Genomic DNA, 20,630 nt, shown 5'->3' with positions numbered 1-20,630 from the left:
TTTTTTAAAACGAATGTTCAAAACGATTGAAACATATTCCGATTTTGGTGTATCGATAGAAAATTTTCATCAGGAAAAAAATTATTGGGTTCTTATAAACATTTGAGTTCTCATTTGCTTGCTTGATCCTAATGAAATTATACCTATATAATCACATAGAGATAAAATGTGTTCAAAATAAATCAGTTTTTAGATAAAAATGTGTGGTAATTGCCAACTATATGTTCTATTTTCTTGGGAGATGATATGAAAAACTTTAGAAAGCTTTGTTGGTGTTTTCCAGCCCATAAAAATGGGACCTTGGTGCACCATTATCCCATCCAGAACCTAGTGGAGTCTGGAGACCTTTAACTTGGAATTAGACAAAAAAAGGCTACACCACCACACTAACCAGTCAACTTCTTTTCTTTTTAACCAATTCTTTTTTGCTTTCCATTTGACTCTTCGACTTTCACCCCTTTTTAGGCTCCTTTTTTGTTCAATTAATCTACAGTTAAAACCATAATGCTACAGAAACCCCATACTAAATCTCAGCAAATATCAAGATTGGTTTTACCAAAAGATAAAGTCAACAATACATGTTGGTTTTAAAGATTCTAAATTAGCATATATTCTCGTAGCTTTTTGTCTCCCATTTTCTTTATATCTTGGTATCTTTTATATATTTTAACATAGCTATAGCCTATAAGATCTGTTTACGTAAAAAGATTAATTCTTTTCAATTTCAAACTCTGTTTAGTTTGACACTCAGAAGTCAAACTTACTAACATTAGTAATGTGCCCTTTTGAGAACGATTTTTGTGAGGTTAGATTCACAATATGTTTGTGTTTGTATTTATCAACATCCCTCATCAAATTACTGTGGTTTGGTTAGTTAAAAATGGAAAAATTACTTATACAACCAGTTTCAAAATTTCATTTGACCTTTTTCTTACAGGTGGGGAGGTCAAAGTTTGCATTCTTGAAAATAGAGGGAAAAAAGAAAGAAATTGCAAAATTAGTTTTAGGTTAGAAGCATATTTTCAATCATTGAATACCAAACACTACAATATTGAATTTTCCATCATGTGTCGATTTTTTGGACTTGGATTACTCCTTTTGATGCAACAAAACAAAAGCCAACACTTTGCAAAAGGCGCATACACAAAGGTAGCATCACTTTCGAAGACTAGTGACTGATCAAATATATTTACATTTGTTATAGTTTAACTTTAACACATTAACATTCGTGTAAATCGAAGTAACTGTAAATATATTTGATTAATGTAAAAATGATGATATAGTTCAAGAAGACATACATGAGCTGCCATTGTTACAGAGGAGGATGGCATGTCATTCAGAAGCTTCATTGTTAATTTGTTTTAATTATTAGTGACTTTAGATAAAACTCATTTGAATTATTAGTTAAAAAGTCAAAATTTTGGAGAATCAATAATGGTTTTAGGCTTACTCTGTTTCAAAACACGTCCTCTGGTCTTGAGGGATCTTGATTTTGTTGTCCTTCTTGTTGTAGTTGATGATGTAATGTTAAGAATATGTGGTCTTTATCGCAATTAATGATGATTCATTAAAGTGGGTCCATCTCCAATTCTCCTATTTCTTTTTTGAAGTTTGAAGCAAACATGGAATCATTTGTTTACAGGCACGAGTACTGTAAGAGGTATTCTTCAATCTTCACACGTGTGCACACACCTACTGTTCGATGATTTTCCTCTGCGACTTTCTTTAAAATGTGCTTTGTTAGCGACAATCTACGTATCAAAAAGCTTGCGTTTTTCTGTTTATGATTGAAACCTTTTGTATGTTTTTAATACAATTCACATTCCAGATTTCATTTGTTTAAAATTTTGAAAAATCAAGTTTTTCTATTGAACCCATTTCTCTTCTTTAAATGTATAGAGAGCGAAGAATCTATGACCATAAGAACACAAATTTCACAGCTCCTCGGCATATGAAAATGGTGAGATTTATTGATTTTTTTTTTTTTAGTATTTCAATCAGTACAAGTCTTGATTTTAGTATTGAATCGTTCGATAGTCAATGAAACAGGAAAAACATCGCAAAGAACACGGAGAAATTCAATTCCAGAACACCAAAGACTCGCTAAACAAAGAGGTAAAAATTCGAACTTTCATTAATTCTCTTACGTTCAATAATCATCTATTTGGGATCTTTTATCAGATTTTACAACTTCAAAAGGAACTCAAGGATCAGTTCATAATACGCAAAGAATTGGAGAAAGCAACAGTTAATCAACCTCATTTACATGATCCCATCAATCAAGATTTACTTCCGAAGGTAAAAAAAAACTCATTTTGCGCATATATTTATCAAAAATTCATTCTTTTAAGATCGGTTCCCCTGCTAATCAGCCCGTTAAAGATCTGATCAAGGAGATATCTATACTGGAATTCGAAGTTAAGCATTTGGAAGAGCATCTCCTCTCAATGTACAGAAAAGCTTTCCAAGAATACATAAATCCATCACCAAAGAAATCAATTGAGGATTCTCATGTTCTTCGAAGCCACTCTTCACTTTCCTTAAGAACCAAAGCTCTTGAAAAAACTGTTCATGAAGCTCTAGAGTCGTACCATTCATTGCCATTAGCAATGCTAGAGGTAACTTAACAAGCAATCAATCTTTAAGGACTAGTCAGAAGGACAAAAGTTGCAGCTTTTGTATCCTCCCCAAAAAGGTGAACAATATAGGACATGAGCAGATGAACTAACTCTAGAGTCTACACGCTACTCAAAAATTGCAAATTTTTTTTTTTTTTTTAATCTTGGAATCTTGAGTCAAGCATCACAATTTGAATTCTTATATATATCATAATATTGATTTACCAGCGTTCTACGGATGATCTTTCAAGTGTTAGTCTAGCAGAGAATCGTGATATTTGTATGTCTGCAAATCGGCTTTCTGAGGAGATGGTGAAATGCATCTCCACCATATACTGTCAAATTGCTGATCCACCATTGTTGAGTCATGGGTTCCTTTCATCTCCTACTGGTTCTTCACCACAAGACCAGTTTGTTTTATGGAGTCCACAATGCGAAGGTGAAACAACATGGGTACATAAGGATTTTGAAGCATCAATGGAGTTCAGTGAATCTTGGTCAAGTGTGGTTGAGGTGCAAGGTATTTGCAGAAATGATCAAAGATCGAGTAATGTTGAACATCAAGAACGAATCTTTAGGCGAGTTTCAGACACCCTTTAGGTTTTTTTATCCGAACCCATGTTTCTTTCATGCCTAATGATCTGAAAAGTGAGATCTTTTTGCAGGTCTCTAGTTTCGCAATTGGAACAAGTTGATCCTAGAAAGTTGAAGCCTGAAGAAAAGCTAGCTTTTTGGATCAATGTTCATAACGCGCTCGTGATGCATGTAAAAATCACAAATTTTTGTTTCAAGCATTTATGTGATTCTAGGGAACTTGTTCCATGACAATGCTCATGTTACATTACAGGCATTCTTGATTTATGGAACTCCACGTGGTGCTTTGAAGAGGATCTCTTTGGTCTTGAAGGTAAACCTATAGTCTTGTTTGTCTTTTTAGCATAAAAAAAATTAAAGGATGTTCAAAAAATATTTAGGAAAACAACGACACACTTGAAGGAAATGAAGGAAAAGTTTAATGACGATAAATTTGTAAAAGTTTAGACTTAATGGGAAAACCTTATTTCCCAAATTTTCCTGCTCTTTGTACATTAAGTCAAAAATAAATACTTATATATAGTTTATGAGATTAAGTTCGACCTCATTAAGTCCACGTCTTTATGCGTGTTTCAGGCTGCATACAATGTGGGTGGTCATGTCATAAGTGTTGGTGATATCCAAAGAATGATACTAGGATGCAGGTTACCTCATCCAGGACAAGTAAGCTTCACCAACTATTAAAAATTGAAGTGTTAATCTTATGGTTCCCAATGAAACTAATGGCATTTTTCTTGCTTGTAGTGGCTTCAATCTCTACTATTCTCAAAGCCTAAGTGCAAATCCAATGGTGCACAAAAAGACTATGCGATAGATCACTCACAACCTCTCTTATACTTTGCACTTTGTTCTGGAAGCCATTCTGATCCCATGGTATGCAATTTTCGATCTTGAATTCTTAGACTGGACTGGATGAGACTGGACAAGCTTTCTAAGACTATTTTTGATGACGATGAAAAGGAGAATGAGGACATTTATGTCCTTTTCACATACAAGAGATTGCAATCCAGACCTTGTCGTCCTATGTTTTTGGACGAGACAAAAAATTGTAACTTTTGTCCTATTTACATGTATAGTCTCAATATTTTCAGTTCAATGCATGTCAAACACAATGCAACATTTTCTTCTTGTATTGTCATGTCTTGTACTTGGTAATCATGGGCATTATTTATTTATTTATTTTTTACGTTATTTTCAGGTGCGAATCTACACACCAAAGAGCGTTTTCCAGGAACTTGAAGTGGCAAAAGAAGAGTACATTTATACAAACATTAGAATAAAAAAAGGGCAAAAGTTGTTTCTCCCAAAGCTTATGGAAATGTACGCGAAAGAATCAAGTTTGTGCATGAACGGGTTGATGGACATGATTGAACACTATGTCCCCGAGTTTTACTTGAGGAGCTTCAAGTTGATTCGAACGGGTAAATCTTCAAAGAAGATCGAGTGGGTCCCGCATAACTTCAGTTTTCGTTATTTAATTTTCTCACAAACTGTATAAGCGAGATTACTATGCTTCTTTAGCTTATATGATCTGGAGTTGTTTATGTTTCTCTTGCATATGTAAATTTTTATAGCAAGAGATCAAAACATGAAATTGCATAATTAATTTCTATATTAAATATTTTGGTATGGTGAAAGGTGAGTTGTCTTTCTCCTTAAATTTATTGAATGGTTATAGACTTTTAGTTGCAGAGATTTGTTTTTCCTCAAAGGGGTGCAAATGGTATTTGTGTTTGATCTTAGTTCAACGTTTTTTTATTGTCACTTGAATAACAATTTCAAAAATATTCACCGTTTATTAGAAGCCTTGCAAATGTTGTTGTTTCATCTTAGAACCCAAGTGTTTCTAATCTTTGATAATAAAATTTTCTCATATTTTTCTAATCTAGATGGATTAGTTGGTGGTGACATTTGTTATGTGTTGAGCTTTTGTTCTAGAATCTCATTATATGAGAAATAGAATGTATGATTATATGTTGTTCATGTTGTAAGGTTTCCATAGAATCACAAAAGGACTGTGCTGCTATCAATTCAAGTATATACCAATTATAGTTATGAGCTTAGACACCTAATCCAACAGTCTCCCACTTGGATAAGTCTGTAACTATAATTGCTAGTATGCCTTCTAAATTTGACCAGCAAATTGTAGCTTCCAAAAAGCTGTTGCCGAGCTCTGACCCAGTCAGTTACGAGTCCTAAGATAAGAGATCACATGACCCTTCGTTCTACTAGATATCTCTAGACATAAGACATGGAATATAATCAATCTCTTTGTCCAGAATCTATGTTTCCCGATTTCTGATTTGTGATGATATAGGACTTCTAATCGAACACATCAATTAGTCCTGGCTGGGCCCAGGACATAAGTCAACACCAAATCATCGAGGGGCCCACAGATATCGCTTTTCCGGTTAAGGCAAAAGGAACGAATAAACATTGACTCATATGCTTGTATCTTTTACTCATCAAACCATACATGACAATACGTTTTATAACACCAAGTTACCGATGCGTTTTCGTATCACCAATGTATAGCCGACTTGCAAATTACAACTCATATATCTCTGTTTCAAGATCATAGATATTATCGTCTCAGTATTACTCGTGATGAATTCCATGAAGTAATACTCTGAGCGTGGGTTTATCCAATACTCAAATCTCAATTTCTGAGTACTCATGAACGTTGCAGCAAATCTATTGCCATGTCTATCCTTAGACAATTCTACAATCCAGTTCATGACAGTCTTGATTCACTACTTACTTCCAAAAGTACGAGCGACTGTGGAGTTTGAATAATCTTATTATTCGGGAAGTCAAAACATGCAAAGTGAAACGCAATAATAATATTAATCCTATATGGCCCCAAAGCTTTTGAGCGTAAATAAAAACACTTTTATTTAAACACCATATTGATTACTCATTATTCATTGCTTACAGTTTCAAAAAATCAACTTATTACTTGAATTATAACCACAATTGTCCCATGCTCCAAGCATGCACACTTTGGTTTCCTATGGTCCATACTTTGCGAAATAGATCAATTGAAAAACCTTTCCAATGATACTCATTTCACAATTCCCAATCCCTATTATTAGTGTTAGAACACAAGGTTCTTGCAACTACTAGAATATGCTAGATTCTAACATTTTATGCAACGATCCTTTCGCAAAGTCACAACACAAAAGTCACCAAGACTTGGCAAATGAAATTACAAAGTACTCTATCGGAAATTGTTACAAGATAATTCCATAGACGTGAAGTCTCACATTCAAAGTACATTCCTTTGAATATCCTTCTTGCATAAAAGTTTCTAATCTAGACACAGACTCTCAACATCCAACTCCCAATATGGAGACATTTCCATATTTGCCATATGACAGCTTATTCTTAATAGAATCTTATCTATTCATAATAATGTCAATATAGCCCATTCAGTACTATACTTCTAACTACTCACAAGCGACAAATCCTCAGTGAACCTCAGATTTTCCTTTGATAGTTGTTTAATTATTTTTAGTCAAAACCGATTCTTTTTCCTTTTTCCCTCTTAATGCTCTAGGCATTTGGAAAATTTTAGAATGGTAAAATATTACAGCATATGCAATCGATCCTATACCCAAAGCATGATGCATAATGTCTCACATAAAGAAGTGATACTTTATCATCCTTCCGCCATAATATTTTATGTGTCCTGTTCCCACATTTCGATCTATGAAGAGGGATGCCGTGATCATAATCGAATTTGAGAATGCACTATATATCCTTGACTAAATTTATTAACATTTCTCAATCTAAGCTTTAGAATTTTGAAATGAAGTATAATATTCTCTCCCTTAATTATAGCAAAACAACTTTTCAAACATTACAACTTTGCAAAGTGAATCTTTGTTTTCTATAATTAATATTGCTAACTCGCAATACTTTACCATAATAATCATGCTCCCACTAACATGATGATTATTTTCTTACCAGCATAACACTTATGCTCCCACTAGCTTTGACATGTATTCAGAAAACAATTAAACTTCCAGAGAACAATGCTTATTGAATTCCTTAAGTTCATATTTCTAATACCTAATGCTTTGATAAGCCTTTATCAAAGCTTCTTAAAATCATACACCTTTGCCTTAGAAAGCTCATATGTGTGTCTAGACAAATTCAGAACTTATGTCACTAAGTCCCAAATGTTCAGACTAATTGTCAAATCTCATAATTCGAATTATGGAAAGGGATGCCGTAACCATAATCGAATTTGAGAATACAATTTCCACAATTGCTATCTTCTTAAAATCTCTCTTAGTGAAAGCATTTCCTCACAGTCATTTTCATGAAGGAGGTAATCTTATGACACTTAGATTTTGTGGTGTATAAGTTCCTATCCATGTGAATTTGTCAAAACCAAAGTTTGTGACAAATCCAAACTCATATGGACTGAACTTTCTCAATCTCGATTTCTTGCCTCATGGTAACACGAGTGCCCACCATGTCTTCCAAGTGGTTTATTAACTCATCCTTACTTATCAATGTACTTTCCATTGATCAAGGTGCTATGTCTTTATGCATTCACATGAGAACTCATAGAACTCACTTGCATAATTAATTCAATTGGAATGGCATAGAAAAGGAGTATGTCATCCACGATAGGCTATAAACCTCAAGTCGTGTGCTAGTGATGATCGATAAGGTTTATTCTTGATTAGTTCTTGAAACCTTTTTCAAGATCATTAAAACTCCCACTGACCACTTGACATATACGATTCTCTTGTCAGGAAAATTTCCTCGACAAAACAAATATTCAAGAGTTAGTGTGGTTCTTATCAAGACAAAACACTTCACAAAATTTGTCCTAGTTGGTCTTTGTCTTATCCAAGACAACTTACAAATTTTAAATGTGCAAGAATAAGAAAACTTTTCCAAATTCCACATTTGATGAGTGTTATAAACCTTCTTGAGACTTGTCACTCAATTCACAATCTTGGAGTATAACTCTAAGACTTGATGTTGGAACGAAGTATGATTGACTTCTTGATTTTAACCATTTCCACAATTCTCGATTCCTCTTCTTAGACATGCAAATGTACTAAGACTTACTTAGAGGATCAATTGAGATATGGTTCCTAATCATTAAGACTTATCATAAAACACAATAAAAGTTACTCTCCCTTCTTCTTAGAATAGAGATACTTTTATCTTTCTGCCTACTTGATTCTTCTTATTCGTTTTGCCATTGATTGAAATTCTTTCAATCAACTCAGAATTATATTTAATCTTATAAGCATAACCATATTCACTAAACTTTAGTAAATCATGACGAATATCTTTATCACTCTCGTGGTGGACTTGATCAATGTACAACCTAGTGTACTTGATCTCCTAGTCCTTCTCTTGACACTTTGTCAAAGAATTAGTCTAATTTCCAAATATGAAGTTTCTCATTCATCACGCAATCAAGTTGCATGACTCCAAGTTTCTGTCCAATTGAAGCTTGGGCGATGAGAATCTTTCCTCATTTGGCAAACTCTCGACATTTCCACAAATGACATAATTAAGAATCAAATCCATTATTGATAACAATACATCAATTTTTCATAACGACTTCATTGCAAGGATATATAAAATTATTCAAACCAAAAATTTTATTTTATTCATAAAAGCAGCGGAAAACTTGTCCTTACAATGCAAAATCAACTGAAAAACTATGTATTTATTCCTAACAAAACTATCATAACTTTCTAAGCTCAAAATCTGATCTTCGAATCCATGCGACGATGATCCATTTCTTCGTGATCAAACTCATCTTGCTTTTCCATCAAGCTTCCTCTCTTTTCTCTGATCCTGCAAAACATTCAAATGTAATATTATCACATTATGTATTAAGAATCAATGAATAGGAAATTGATGGAGTTAGATAGTGGATTTTATACCCAAGGAGGAGTCATAACACTAGACTCTCCCATCTCTTAGATCTCTCAGGTAGATAGGGCAGCTTCGTCTCCAATGCCCCTTCTCTTGGCAATAAAAACAAATGGACTCTTTTGGAATGACACAAGGAACAATCTCAGAGTTTACCTTTTCTGGATCTCCAATGTCATCATTTTCAATGTCCCTTGAAGTTTGGGAGTTTGATTCACCAGACAAATTTGCTTGATCAGCACGCCAAATCATTGCTGATTCAACAGCTATAAGCAAATAGGTGAGATCAATGAGGGTCACGTCGTGATCCATCATATAGTACTCTCTAACGAACTCACTATATGATTCAGGAAGTGACTGAAGAACCCAGTCAACAGCCAACTCACTTGAAATCTCGACACCAAACATGCTTAACCTATCAATGTGTGACTTCATCTTTAAGACGTGTGCACACACAGGTTTCCCATCTTCGTGTTTACTTGCCAAAAGGGTTTGAGTGAGCTTGAACTTTTCAAGCCTTCGAACTTGTAGGTTTGGGAGAACAACGGGAGGAGGTGGAGGAAGTGGAATCAAGTTAGTCCACATGGTAGGGATTGATCTTTCACCTTCATAGTGGAACAAACCTTGAGCAGGAATACTTTTTCCTTTAGATTCGGGAAGACCATGGTTAGATTCAGACATCTACAAAAATGGGAGAAAATTCAAGTTAGTTGATAAGAATCCTTGATGTAACACCCAAAAGAAACATCGAGGCTAGGATCCAACACAACATTCCACAAATTGGAAGAGGGATGCCGTAATCCAATTTGCAGAATATTTGAAGGTAGGTAAATGACGATTTACCAATTTCCACCATGAAAAATGAAAAAGAAGGTTAAGTTTTAAATGTATTGGAAACTCCTAGATTCTTTGAGATACATTGAAACTATTCAATGGCATGTTTTAATCTCGGATTATGCTCTTCTATTTGTGACTGGGATGCCGAGGATCACAAAGAAAATGTGAATAACCATGCAAATGTGCTTGGTAACCTCATTGTCTTTATCATTAACTATTGATGTGCCGGTAAACCAAACACGCTCCATCAAAATGACAATTATGAGATACCCATTACTACTCTTTATTAGTGCCTTTTAGTGTGCCAGTTAACCACACACGCTCCACTAACGACCAATAAAGCATAATGTGCAATTTCATGGATTAGCATACTTTTCACATTTTTCCTAAAGTAACTAGAGTTGGGATTTTGTAAAATAATGTTCTAGTACTTTCTTTAATAACATTATACTTTTAATGAGATGTAGTTGTCCTATCAAATCCGTTCTGCTAACGACCCTCCACTAATCAAGGAAGCGGTGGGTGAGAGTGGACACCCATTCAACTACCATTTTATAGGCAGTTTCCTTATACCCCCCTTATAGATTGGTTTCGTGAATGAGGCATACTAGCGATTTGACTGACCATATTCTTATACATATATAATATTTAACTTTTAATATACATATAAGGTGTGTTTTAAAACATTTTAAAACTCCAAGGGTTTATATAAATTTTTCGAAATTTAAACTATTAAATTTTAAATTTAAGTAAACCAATTAATTAGATTTAATATTTATCTATTAATTAACTTTTAATTAATTTATTAAATCTTTTAAGGATTATCTAATTAAATTAAACAATTAACTTAATCCTAATCCATATCCCTTCTAGATTTCAAAAAATATGGGGATAGGATAATTTCCTTAATTGTCTCAACCAAATAACTAGATTTAATATTTGTCTATTAATTAACTTTTAATTAATTAATTAAATCTAGTAAGGATTATCTAATTAAATCAAACACTTAATATAATCCTAATCCATATCCCTTCCAGATTTCGACAATATGGGGATAGGATAATTTCCTTATTTATCTCAATTATCCAATAAGGCAACTATTATCCAAAACAAAGAAACCCTAAAAGAGGGAGCATATTTCGAAATTACAAGGGGAGGAGGCTAGGGTTTTGGAAACCCTAACCCTAATTTTGACTAGGGTTCATGGAGGCTAGGGTTTTCGAAAGCCCTTTGCACCAAAACCCTAAAATCGAAAATTTTGGCCTTTAGGGTTTAATGGCTATAAACCCTAATTTTCAATTCAACTATTATAGCAATTCAATTTAAAACAACAATGGCTCTGATACCACTGATGGGTTTTAGGTAAAACAAATAAACTAGAAAAACAATTCCTAAGCTCACATGCAACCTACTTTGGATCTATGTTTTATCTATTGAACATACAACTTTGAATTGCAAAACAAGAACCCTAGATGAGAGAGACTAATATCAAAATTAACAAACTAGGGTTTAGTAATTACATACCTTTCAATTTTTATAGTAAACAATTGATAATTCCCTTGATCTTGATCTTGATCTTCTTGGAAGCTTAGCACCACAAGTGTAATGCCTCTAATGGAATCACACCCAAACTAGCAAGAAGGAAAGTAGAAGGAGAGAGAGGGAGTATGCAATTTTCGGCCCTAAGGGTTTCTTCCAAAGAAAGAGTGACCAAAATGTGAACCAGGAGGCTCCTTATATAGTTGAGGGATCTAGGGTTTAGGAAAAACCCTAATGCTCCTTGCTTAGGGCCTAAGCAAAGCCAAATGCCTTATCCAAGCCCCCTTGGACGAAATCCTTAGGGTTTCCCCTATAGATTTCGTCCACCTCCTTCCAAGGAGGTTCTGGAGCCTTCCACTCAACTATTAGATAATTGCAAACTAGTCCCTGCACTTTATAATTAATTCTTTTAACCCCAAAATTAATTCTGATTAATTTCTGGCTAATAATTAATTAAACAAAATGATTTCTTATTAATATATTAATCTTTTAACATATTAATAAATTCATTTATATTAATTTATTAATCTTATAATAAATTAATATCTCTCCTTTCATAATTTCCTTGTCCGGTTGCTAGGTTTGAGGGCAACCCAAAAGGACTGTGTTGCTATCAATTCAAGTATATACCAATTATAGTTATGGGCTTAGACACCTAATCCAACAGGTATCATTACCAAGTGTTCAGATTATTTTGTATGTTGGTTGATCTTGATTGTGGTTACTAATCTATGTGTGGAATTATTAATTATATCTTCAAAAATGATAGTACTTTATTGATGAAGGGCTAAAGTCATAGTCGGCAAAAACTTTACTAAATGTTCCACGTGGGGATCACATTTATATTGAGAGTTGCTTTCTTTTCTTTGGCATTAAGCAAGGCCACGCAAATATGGCTTTTTTTTTCTAACCCTAATAATCCAATCATCGTTAAGGGAGGAAGGAGTCATTTCCACTGAACCCACTGCCACGTCATTTTTTCTTTTTTATTTTTCTTCATTTTTTCGAACCCACAACACACGGAAACCCTATCTTTTTGAACCCACTCAACACATTCAATTAAAAAAAAATACAAAACAATCAAATGTAAAACCTTAATTAGCAATAGAGTTATCGGCGGTACCACTCCCGCTTCAATGAGTGGATTGATTGGTTTCACTAACCCACTTCATCACATTTCTCTACTTTTTCTTTCTTAGTTTCTCTTGTACCATGTGTTTTAAAACTTATACCTTAGTTGTTTTGTATTTTTTTTAATTGAGTGGGTTCAAAAAAGATAGGATTTTTGTGTGTTGTGTGTTGGGAAAAATGAAGAAAAATTAGAGACAAAAATTGATGTGGCAGTGGGTTCGGTGGGTTGAGAGGGAACGACTCCCTCCACCCTAAGAGCTTATTATAATCTTTTTGTTTAAGCTGCGTAAACTCTGTAAGTTTATAGTAGATTGACTCCTGGAAGCTTCCAGTGTTCGTAGCTTTGCATGTAAATCTTTGGTGGTGTCTTTGACAAAAGCTCTTTTTGACACTCTTATCTTTACGGTCGGAAATACATTTGAAGAGACTTATTGTTTTTCATAAGACAAAAGACTTAAAATATCTTTTTGATATCTTTTTTCAAAAAAAAAAACTTCTTCTGGTTTTGGAAGATATTTTCCAAAATTCTAACCCTTCCCTCACATGATATTTCTGATTTTGAAAAATATTATAAAATGTTTGGATCCATTGGGTATATTTCACCCACGTTTACAACAATTGGTATCAGAACTTCTAAATTTTAGTATTAGTTTATTGAGATTGTTTTATCAAGTGATTCATCATGTCTACGATGAAGCATGATATTCCCCAATTTGATCGACACATTAGGTGTCCTTTGTGGAAAGTAAAGATGATAGATGTACCGATAAAATGGATTTACACAATTCATTTTTGGGTTTTGAGAAAATGACCGCTAAATGGTCTTAAGAGGAAAAGAAGATGAAAAATTTTAAGGCTTTATGCCAAATTCGTTTGCACTTGTCAAATGATGTCTTACAAGATGTATTCAAACTTGTGGCTTCTTTATGGCTAAAGTAGTTGGTTCTGATAAGTTTGACAAGTTTTCACTTGTCGAACTTCAATGACTTCCTCGTAGCTAAAGTTTGAGTAAGTATTGATGATTAAGAACTTACCAAACAACTTCCATTTGAAGCAACGATTTAAATCTCAAAATGAGTGAAATGAGCTCTTTAGCTGAACATATATCCACATTCAAAGAGTTAGTCGATTACTTGAAGAATATGGACGTTGGATATAGAGATGAAGGCTTGGCATGTTCTTATCGTCATTATTTCACGAATCATATAGTCATTTTTATGATACTATAAATTATAGTCGTGACAGTCTAGTTTTAGATGATGTTTTGACAACTTTTTGATTCAAAAAGAGAAATGAAACATATTATAGATGGTGGTTCAAGTGTTGTGAAAGCCGAATGTTTAAATGCCAAAGTAAGAATGATAGACAAAGGTAATTACTAAGGTTGTAAAAAACGTTCGATGTTAGTTTGTCGGTGGACTAAGGTTAAAAGATTAATCTGTTAGGCGAGGATTAATCAGGGGATTAAGTGAGGACCTTAAATTGATATTTCGTTGAATTTTAAAAATTTAAATATGACTAATATCATAACAAAGTTCGTGAATACCACTAATATCGTAAAAAATATGTTAATATGATTATTGCAACCCTAATTATTCCTCAAATAGTTTCTTTTGCGATATATATATATATATATATATATATATATATATATATATATATATATATATATATATATATATATATATATTTTTCAAAGTGTTAGAATTTTATCGTTTGCTGTTGTTTTGCTCATTTTGTAGACATGGATTAATCGCTAGACGCCTCTAGTCGGTTAGGTAGCGTCTAAGGATTAATAAGAGATTAATCGGAACTCAGTCAAGATTTTTTATAACACTGGTAAATACTAGAGTAAGAATGATAGACAAAAAGAGAAATGAAACAATTGTCGGATGAGAGCTATGGACATAACTTTTGGTAATGGAAATGAGATATATGATTTTTCATACTTTTAATAATGTATCATTATAGTTTGAGTTTTGAAGCGCCGATCAAAAACTGTAACCGCTCCTTGGATAGTAGTCAATCATCCGACTAACCTCATTCAACATCAACCAATGAAGATGTGACACCCGATTCCCAATACGCATTTTGATTAAGTCTTTGATTTTATACAAACGAGACTTGATTTGGGACTGGATAGCGGTACGCCTGCCATGTGGAAAAGCATGACACACTTCATTTAGGGCATGACCTGCCTTAGCTGGCAAGTTAAGGCACTAAAACCTAGAGATTTCCTCATAAAGATCCCCCTTTGCAAACCCTAGCCTCCTTTTGTGTTCTTGAGTTGATTTCATCCTTTTTATGAAACTTGAAGGTTAAGGAAGTTCTCTTTGGTGGAAGGAGGGTTGATTCCGAACTAGATCCAACAAGTTCACCATATTTCTGGACCATTATAAGTATAAAGTTCCAATCTTGATCTCTACTTCTTTAGATTTATTGTTTAGTTGGTGTTTTGATCCCTTTTTGTTCCATTTCATAATGTTCTTGGAGTTTGAAAAACTCCATAACCATATGAACATTTTGGATTGCTCTCTATACTTTTAGAAGGTGGAAAAATGGAAGTTCATGCATTTCCATTAAACCATGCATGGGATTTTTGTCTTTAAGGTTCCATTATGAGTTAGGGTTTGAGATTTGAGAAGTTTGGACCATAGATCTGGATAAAGTTGGAAACTTTATCCATTAAGATCCTTTGGAGTTTCAGATTTGAAGGATTTAGCCTTTGGCTTGAAGGATTAAGGACTTAATAAAAAAGAGTTTGTTAAGCCATAAAACACAACACACTTTTAGAGGCCGCGACGCGCTCCTGGAAGAATCCAGACTAGTTTATCGTTTTTTGGGGTGTAGAGTTCCCAGTCAAGGTTAGAACACGCCTGCCGTCGACCATTGAATTTTTGATCAATTTGACTTTTGGTCAAACTTGGAAGGATTTGAGCTGTAGACTAAGGTTAGACCTTTGATATGTTTAGGTAATTCGGATAACTGATACTTGAGCATTCACATGTGTGTATCTTAGCTTTTTTTTATCAGTTTTCTCATTATATCGTGTTTGACATTGTATGTATAATGTGGTAGGTTGGATGGGTACTGTTAGGGTATGTTTGTGTGTTTAGGCTGGTTAATCTACATGTTTGGTATGTGTTGGAACCTAGGGGAAGTTGGTTGTAAGCCTTCAAGCCTACCAGGAAAATGTTGGTACCTAAGGGAAGATAAATGTAAGCCTTCAAGACCCACAAGGAGAACGATTGGAAGTTCAACATGTCTTTGGGATAATTGCTTTGTGCTTATAAACCCACTGAAGTGTTGACTATGAGCTTTGTTTGTAAGCATTATTTATGTAATGTGATATATGGTACTTTTGGGAACTCACTAAGCTTTATAGTAGTTCTCGATTAAATATTTTCCAGGTAGTTCTGTTGATCTTGGAAACGACCCAATTTGACTGTACGACGTATGCATCATTACTATTTTATACTTTAGACTTCCACCGTTTTCGATGATTCTGATACATTGGATTCTATGTATTGGTTTTGTGGTTTAAAAAAAACTTGGTATTTCTATGTTTATGGAAAATGGATGCTTTACTTATGTTTTAAAAATAAAATTTTGGTTTGAAATTTGGAACTTTATAGAAGAAACAATGAGTCCCCCTTGATAGGAGGTACGCATACCCATTGTCCGAACGATGTGATGCAGAAATCGGTTAAACGGACCATGATAACTTTTACCTTATCGACATTGGTCTTAGTATTCATTGACACGTGATATGACTACGACACATGCTACATTAGCAGATAATTGTTACATACGAGCAACCAAATCAAAATATTGAATATTTCTAAGGTAATTTAACTATAACGTTTAAAAAAAAAATACTGAATTTTTTGCATGTAACTTTATAAAATATTGAAAACATAGATTTTCACATACGAACATTTGCTAAAATGTATAGTCGCATGCTAAAATATCCTACAAAATACTATAGTTTCTAATTTTCATGCTAAAAATAATAAAAAACATAGGTAGAGATAAAAAAAAATAACCGATTGGGAAAGATCCTTGTTATTTATAATAATTTTTTTAGAAAGAATTTTATGGTATTTTGTGAAAAAACAGTGTAAAAATGAGAAAAATGATTTTTTTTATTGGTTTTTATACTCTTCCACTGGATGAGGTCTTGACCCATAGATTTTTGCAACCGACCATAGTTTTCCGCAGTCAACATGTTTAAAACGATCGTTTTGGCCAAAATAATAATAATTTGGATGATCTTTTTTTTTTTTTTTTTTTTTAAAGATGATCATTTGTGAAAAATTATGGCTATTTAGATCATTTTTTATTTTTATAGCTATATGATTGTAAGAAGTTTTTAAAAATAATCATTATAGTCGATATATCTATTTTGAACTTTATAGTGTATATATATACTCTTGTTTCACAAGTATAAACCAAATTTTGGCCAAGAGCTAAACATGACTACGCGTCATTACGTCAAGCATGCTATCCGTGGTCCGGGACTCCGGGATTCCGAAATTATTTTTCTTTTTATTTTTATTTTTTCTGAAAAATAAATGTTATCTGCTTGATAGGAGGAAAGTCGTTTGTCTATCTGTTGGGAAATCAGCAGAATCACTTGTATCCGTGTAAACCCTAATTTTGGCGCTTCAAAACCCTATCAACCATAGTCGAGAAGTAAATCAAGATGGAAGAAGACGGTATAGGTATGGTACTTGCTCGAGCTTCGGAGCTGCGGTCCAAGATCACCAACTGCATTCACAATGCATCATCTATTGATGCCACAACACTAGAGGGAGGAACAGAGTATAAAGAAGAAGCAGATGATGAAGAAGAAGAAGCCGAAAGCCTTTTGAACATCCGCGATTCCCTCGAGGTCCTTGAGGCTCAACTTTCTTCTTTGCAGGTGTGTTTGTGCTCTTTTCGATTGAATTTTTATGGGGATTTATAGAAACCCTAATTCTGGACTCCTCCACGAGCTTTGTTTTGATTTGTGACTTGAAACCTTGTAATTAGTATGGGTTTCGTTACAAATTTAGGGTTTGATTCAATTCTATTGGTAGTTCTTGTCATGACTCATGAAGTTAATGCAGATATCGCCAATGAATTCCAAAAGACCCTGTTTTGTTTTTTCGTACATCAAATCAATAAACGTAGTAATTCTGTAGATATATCAGAGTTGTTCCAAACAGACTCCATGTTTCTTACCAAATGTTCTCACTTTCCTCTAATTTCAGTCATTACAACAGCAGCAATGGTATGAAAAGGAAACATCTCTCACTGAGATCGATTACAGTCGCAAAAAGCTGCTACAGAAGCTAAAAGCATACAAAGGAGAGGACTTAGATGTCATACGTGAAGCCACTGCTTTTGCTAGCTCAACAGTAGAGAAAGAAAACAACGATCTTCTTCTTCCTCCATACCCAACTCGCCCTTCTCCCTCCCTTGACCCTGACACAGGTTACCTATCACATTTCTCTTTAACACCCAAAACGCTCACAAATGGTCCTCCAAACGGTCAACCAAAGGGAAGTTTCCATCATTCAGAACCCAAAACCTCGTTACAGGGGCTGAGACAAATTATTGTTGCAGCTGCAAAAAGGGTACTTCCAATTGTTGGTTTTATAGCTGCTCTGCATTTGTCTGGTTTTGAATTCGGTAGAAGAGGGAGTCTACCCAAGGTTTTGGGCATGTCTCAAGAACAAAGGAATCAAGAAAAAGGAGAAATGACGGTTGAATGTCCACCTGGGAAGGTTTTGGTTGTTGAAAATGGTGAAAGTCGATGCCTTGTGAAAGAAAGAGTGGAAATTCCTTTCAAATCTGTTGTCACATTACCTGATGTAAATTACGGGTGTGGTTAAGTGATATTCTTTTTTCATTCCATTGTTTGTATATCCAGTTTCTTATGGAAACCATGTTAGTAAATCTGCTTTTAGGATCAAGAATATGCTGAGTTCTTCTCTTCCCAAGATAATCTTCTTTATACATACATATATCATACCCTTTTGTACAATTTTATGTCACATATTTAGTTCTTAACTAAAAACCTTTAAAACATAAACTAGTTTATACACTATTCTGACATTAAAGCACCAACAACACCTACAATTAAAGTAGTCGGATCACCAAGAACAGCTGATATCACAAATTGCAAAGCTAAACCAGCTATCTTACAACATTTCTTCATTCTCCCTTTAGTTTTTTTATGATAATTCTTCATAAGTGTCCCCTTCAAACTAGGAATTTTTATCTCCACATTCCAATTTTGCCCATACATGCCACCACCATAACATATGTCATGCCAACTTTCCACCAACATCTCCTTTGCACACGACACATGCAAATTATACTTCTTGCATACCGACCTATAGCTCCAGCTCCGCCCTCTGCCGCCACACCGGTGGCAGGATGACCTCACTTTCCGGCACAAGTAGAGCTTAACCTCACCATCATCCAAGATTGTTGGAAGCTTTGCACAACATGGATGTAGGTCAAATCCGCACGCGTGGCAGTGGTAGACAAACCCTAAGATGTCTTTTTCACAGGCGTTGCAGTAGCGGGGTAGTGAGCCTGGTGGGGTGGGGAGGAATTGGAATGTGCATTTGGTGTAAAAAGGGTGGGAGATTGAAGGGGAAGGGGGAGCACAATGGATGTGTAAGTTGTGGTTACATGTGGTGCATGTATAGTTGGATCCTATTCCAGCTTCTTTGCAACCATTGCATTTGAAGGGGATTTGGGTGTAGTTGTGGTTGAGGTTATGTTCATGTTCATGGTGGTTGAAATTGGAAATGAAAATTTGATTGTATTTCATGGTGGATGGGTGGAAAGAAAATACAGATTTAGAATGTTGGATGATTTCTTTATAGATGTGAAATCTTGGATTTGTATATGTGTTCCTTTAAAGGCTTAACAACTAGTAATCTTGATTGTTAAAGAAGATCAAGTAAGAATAACTTTTTGATGAGAAATGATGGGTAAAATGGTAAAATGACTGAATGGGTAACGATTGTTTGGATAAAATATTGTGTACAAATAAATCGTGAATATGAATAAATGATTATTTTACCTTAAGTTTAAAAAAAAAAAAAATACAATATTCATTAAGTTAGATTTTTGGCTTAACCCATTAGGTCATTCTTTCTAAATCAAGTCAAAACAAAACAAAATGTAATGTTTAATCCATTAAATAAAAAAGAAAAAGAAAAAGCCGGTTAGCTTGTATTGTAATTGGGGTTGGCAAAGTGTGAAGCCAAATATTACTTTAATTTTCTTTAACTTGGAGATTTGTAGAATTAAGTTTGGAAAAGCATGCATGGGATGGGACATGACATCTCATGGCTTCATCTAGAAGACTATAACTTCATATTCCACAACCCTAAAAGCTTGAGAATTAGTTTTAAACATGTGACATAGTTATATGGCGTTTAGATTTTTACTTATAGATTGATCATGTGTGGAGATTTTTGCACTTGTCCTTTAAATGGGTTTTTAGGAAACTCGAACTAGAAATAACATGTTGCAACTTATTTAAACTAAATAAAATAAGTTAGTGTGGATGATATTGATTTTCATTTGTTTGTTAATTGTTAACGTTAAAAGGGTATTTTAGGTGCTTTAAATATTGGAGGATCCAAATATTTATTGTTTATGTTAGGCATTTTTATGTCTAATATTATGCAAATGAAGCCAACTCATTTGGTTTTGTTCGTTACTGTTTTGTAATTTAATATGAAATTTACATACAACTTAAAGCTACAGTATTTCAAATAATTATATTCAATATTTTTTTTAAATAAATATTAGACATAAAAAATGTAATATAACAAATATTCCGGTCCACAAAATAAAAATGAAAATTGAGACAAATTAAAATGCTATTAAATGATTTAGATGGTGAGCATTTGTTGATAGTTGGTACATACTATTTATTGTAATTTGTAAATACTTAAAAGACATTTGGTGTCTTATCGTCCTACACTA

At 33.9% G+C, this 20,630-nt stretch overlaps 3 protein-coding genes across 6 annotated transcripts; 2 read left to right on the top strand and 1 right to left on the bottom strand.

Annotated features, from left to right (window-relative positions):
• The first annotated feature begins 1,261 nt into the window (after positions 1–1,261).
• On the top strand, positions 1,262–4,849 carry LOC145054130 (uncharacterized). 4 transcript variants are annotated; one of them, XM_079002268.1, is made up of 11 exons: positions 1,262–1,660; positions 1,900–1,960; positions 2,050–2,115; positions 2,182–2,298; positions 2,373–2,618; positions 2,847–3,196; positions 3,284–3,383; positions 3,466–3,525; positions 3,789–3,875; positions 3,957–4,085; positions 4,411–4,849. In XM_079002268.1, the coding sequence occupies exons 1-11, from the start codon at positions 1,623–1,625 to the stop codon at positions 4,708–4,710; spliced, it is 1,554 nt and encodes a 517-aa protein (XP_078858394.1). In that variant the 5' UTR covers positions 1,262–1,622; the 3' UTR covers positions 4,711–4,849. The 4 variants fall into 4 exon arrangements, with proteins under 4 accessions (XP_078858394.1, XP_078858393.1, XP_078858397.1 ...); XM_079002267.1 differs by having other exon boundaries at positions 1,264–1,660; positions 2,038–2,115; XM_079002271.1 differs by lacking the exon at positions 1,262–1,660 and adding an exon at positions 1,666–1,799.
• Positions 4,850–17,209: 12,360 nt separating this feature from the next.
• On the top strand, positions 17,210–18,595 carry PDV2 (plastid division2). The gene is made up of 2 exons (XM_079002265.1): positions 17,210–17,556; positions 17,888–18,595. The coding sequence occupies exons 1-2, from the start codon at positions 17,338–17,340 to the stop codon at positions 18,509–18,511; spliced, it is 843 nt and encodes a 280-aa protein (XP_078858391.1). The 5' UTR covers positions 17,210–17,337; the 3' UTR covers positions 18,512–18,595.
• LOC145054129 (uncharacterized) lies at positions 18,583–19,558 on the bottom strand. The gene has a single exon (XM_079002266.1). The coding sequence runs from the start codon at positions 19,459–19,461 to the stop codon at positions 18,724–18,726; it is 738 nt and encodes a 245-aa protein (XP_078858392.1). The 5' UTR covers positions 19,462–19,558; the 3' UTR covers positions 18,583–18,723.
• Positions 19,559–20,630: the final 1,072 nt, after the last annotated feature.

This window comes from Lactuca serriola, chromosome 5 (assembly GCF_051521515.1).
Source record: "Lactuca serriola cultivar US96UC23 chromosome 5, Lser_US96UC23_V15, whole genome shotgun sequence".
Taxonomy (NCBI): domain Eukaryota; kingdom Viridiplantae; phylum Streptophyta; class Magnoliopsida; order Asterales; family Asteraceae; genus Lactuca; species Lactuca serriola.
Note: the sequence above shows the minus strand (reverse complement) of the source record. Positions and strands in the feature narration are given on the sequence as shown.

What these genes read in the sequence shown, in the direction of transcription:
- PDV2 (XM_079002265.1), top strand. Translation starts at nt 17,338, where the DNA reads ATGGAAGAAGACGGTATAGGTATGGTACTTGCTCGAGCTTCGGAGCTG. An exon ending in CTCAACTTTCTTCTTTGCAG is followed by an intron (nt 17,557 to 17,887) that starts GTGTGTTTGTGC and finishes CTCTAATTTCAG; the next exon opens with TCATTACAACAGCAGCAATG.
- LOC145054130 (XM_079002267.1), top strand. Translation starts at nt 1,623, where the DNA reads ATGGAATCATTTGTTTACAGGCACGAGTACTGTAAGAG. An exon ending in CTCCTCGGCATATGAAAATG is followed by an intron (nt 1,961 to 2,037) that starts GTGAGATTTATT and finishes ATCGTTCGATAG; the next exon opens with TCAATGAAACAGGAAAAACA. An exon ending in CATCAAGAACGAATCTTTAG is followed by an intron (nt 3,197 to 3,283) that starts GCGAGTTTCAGA and finishes ATCTTTTTGCAG; the next exon opens with GTCTCTAGTTTCGCAATTGG.
- LOC145054129 (XM_079002266.1), bottom strand. Translation starts at nt 19,461, where the DNA reads ATGAAATACAATCAAATTTTCATTTCCAATTTCAACCACCATGAACAT.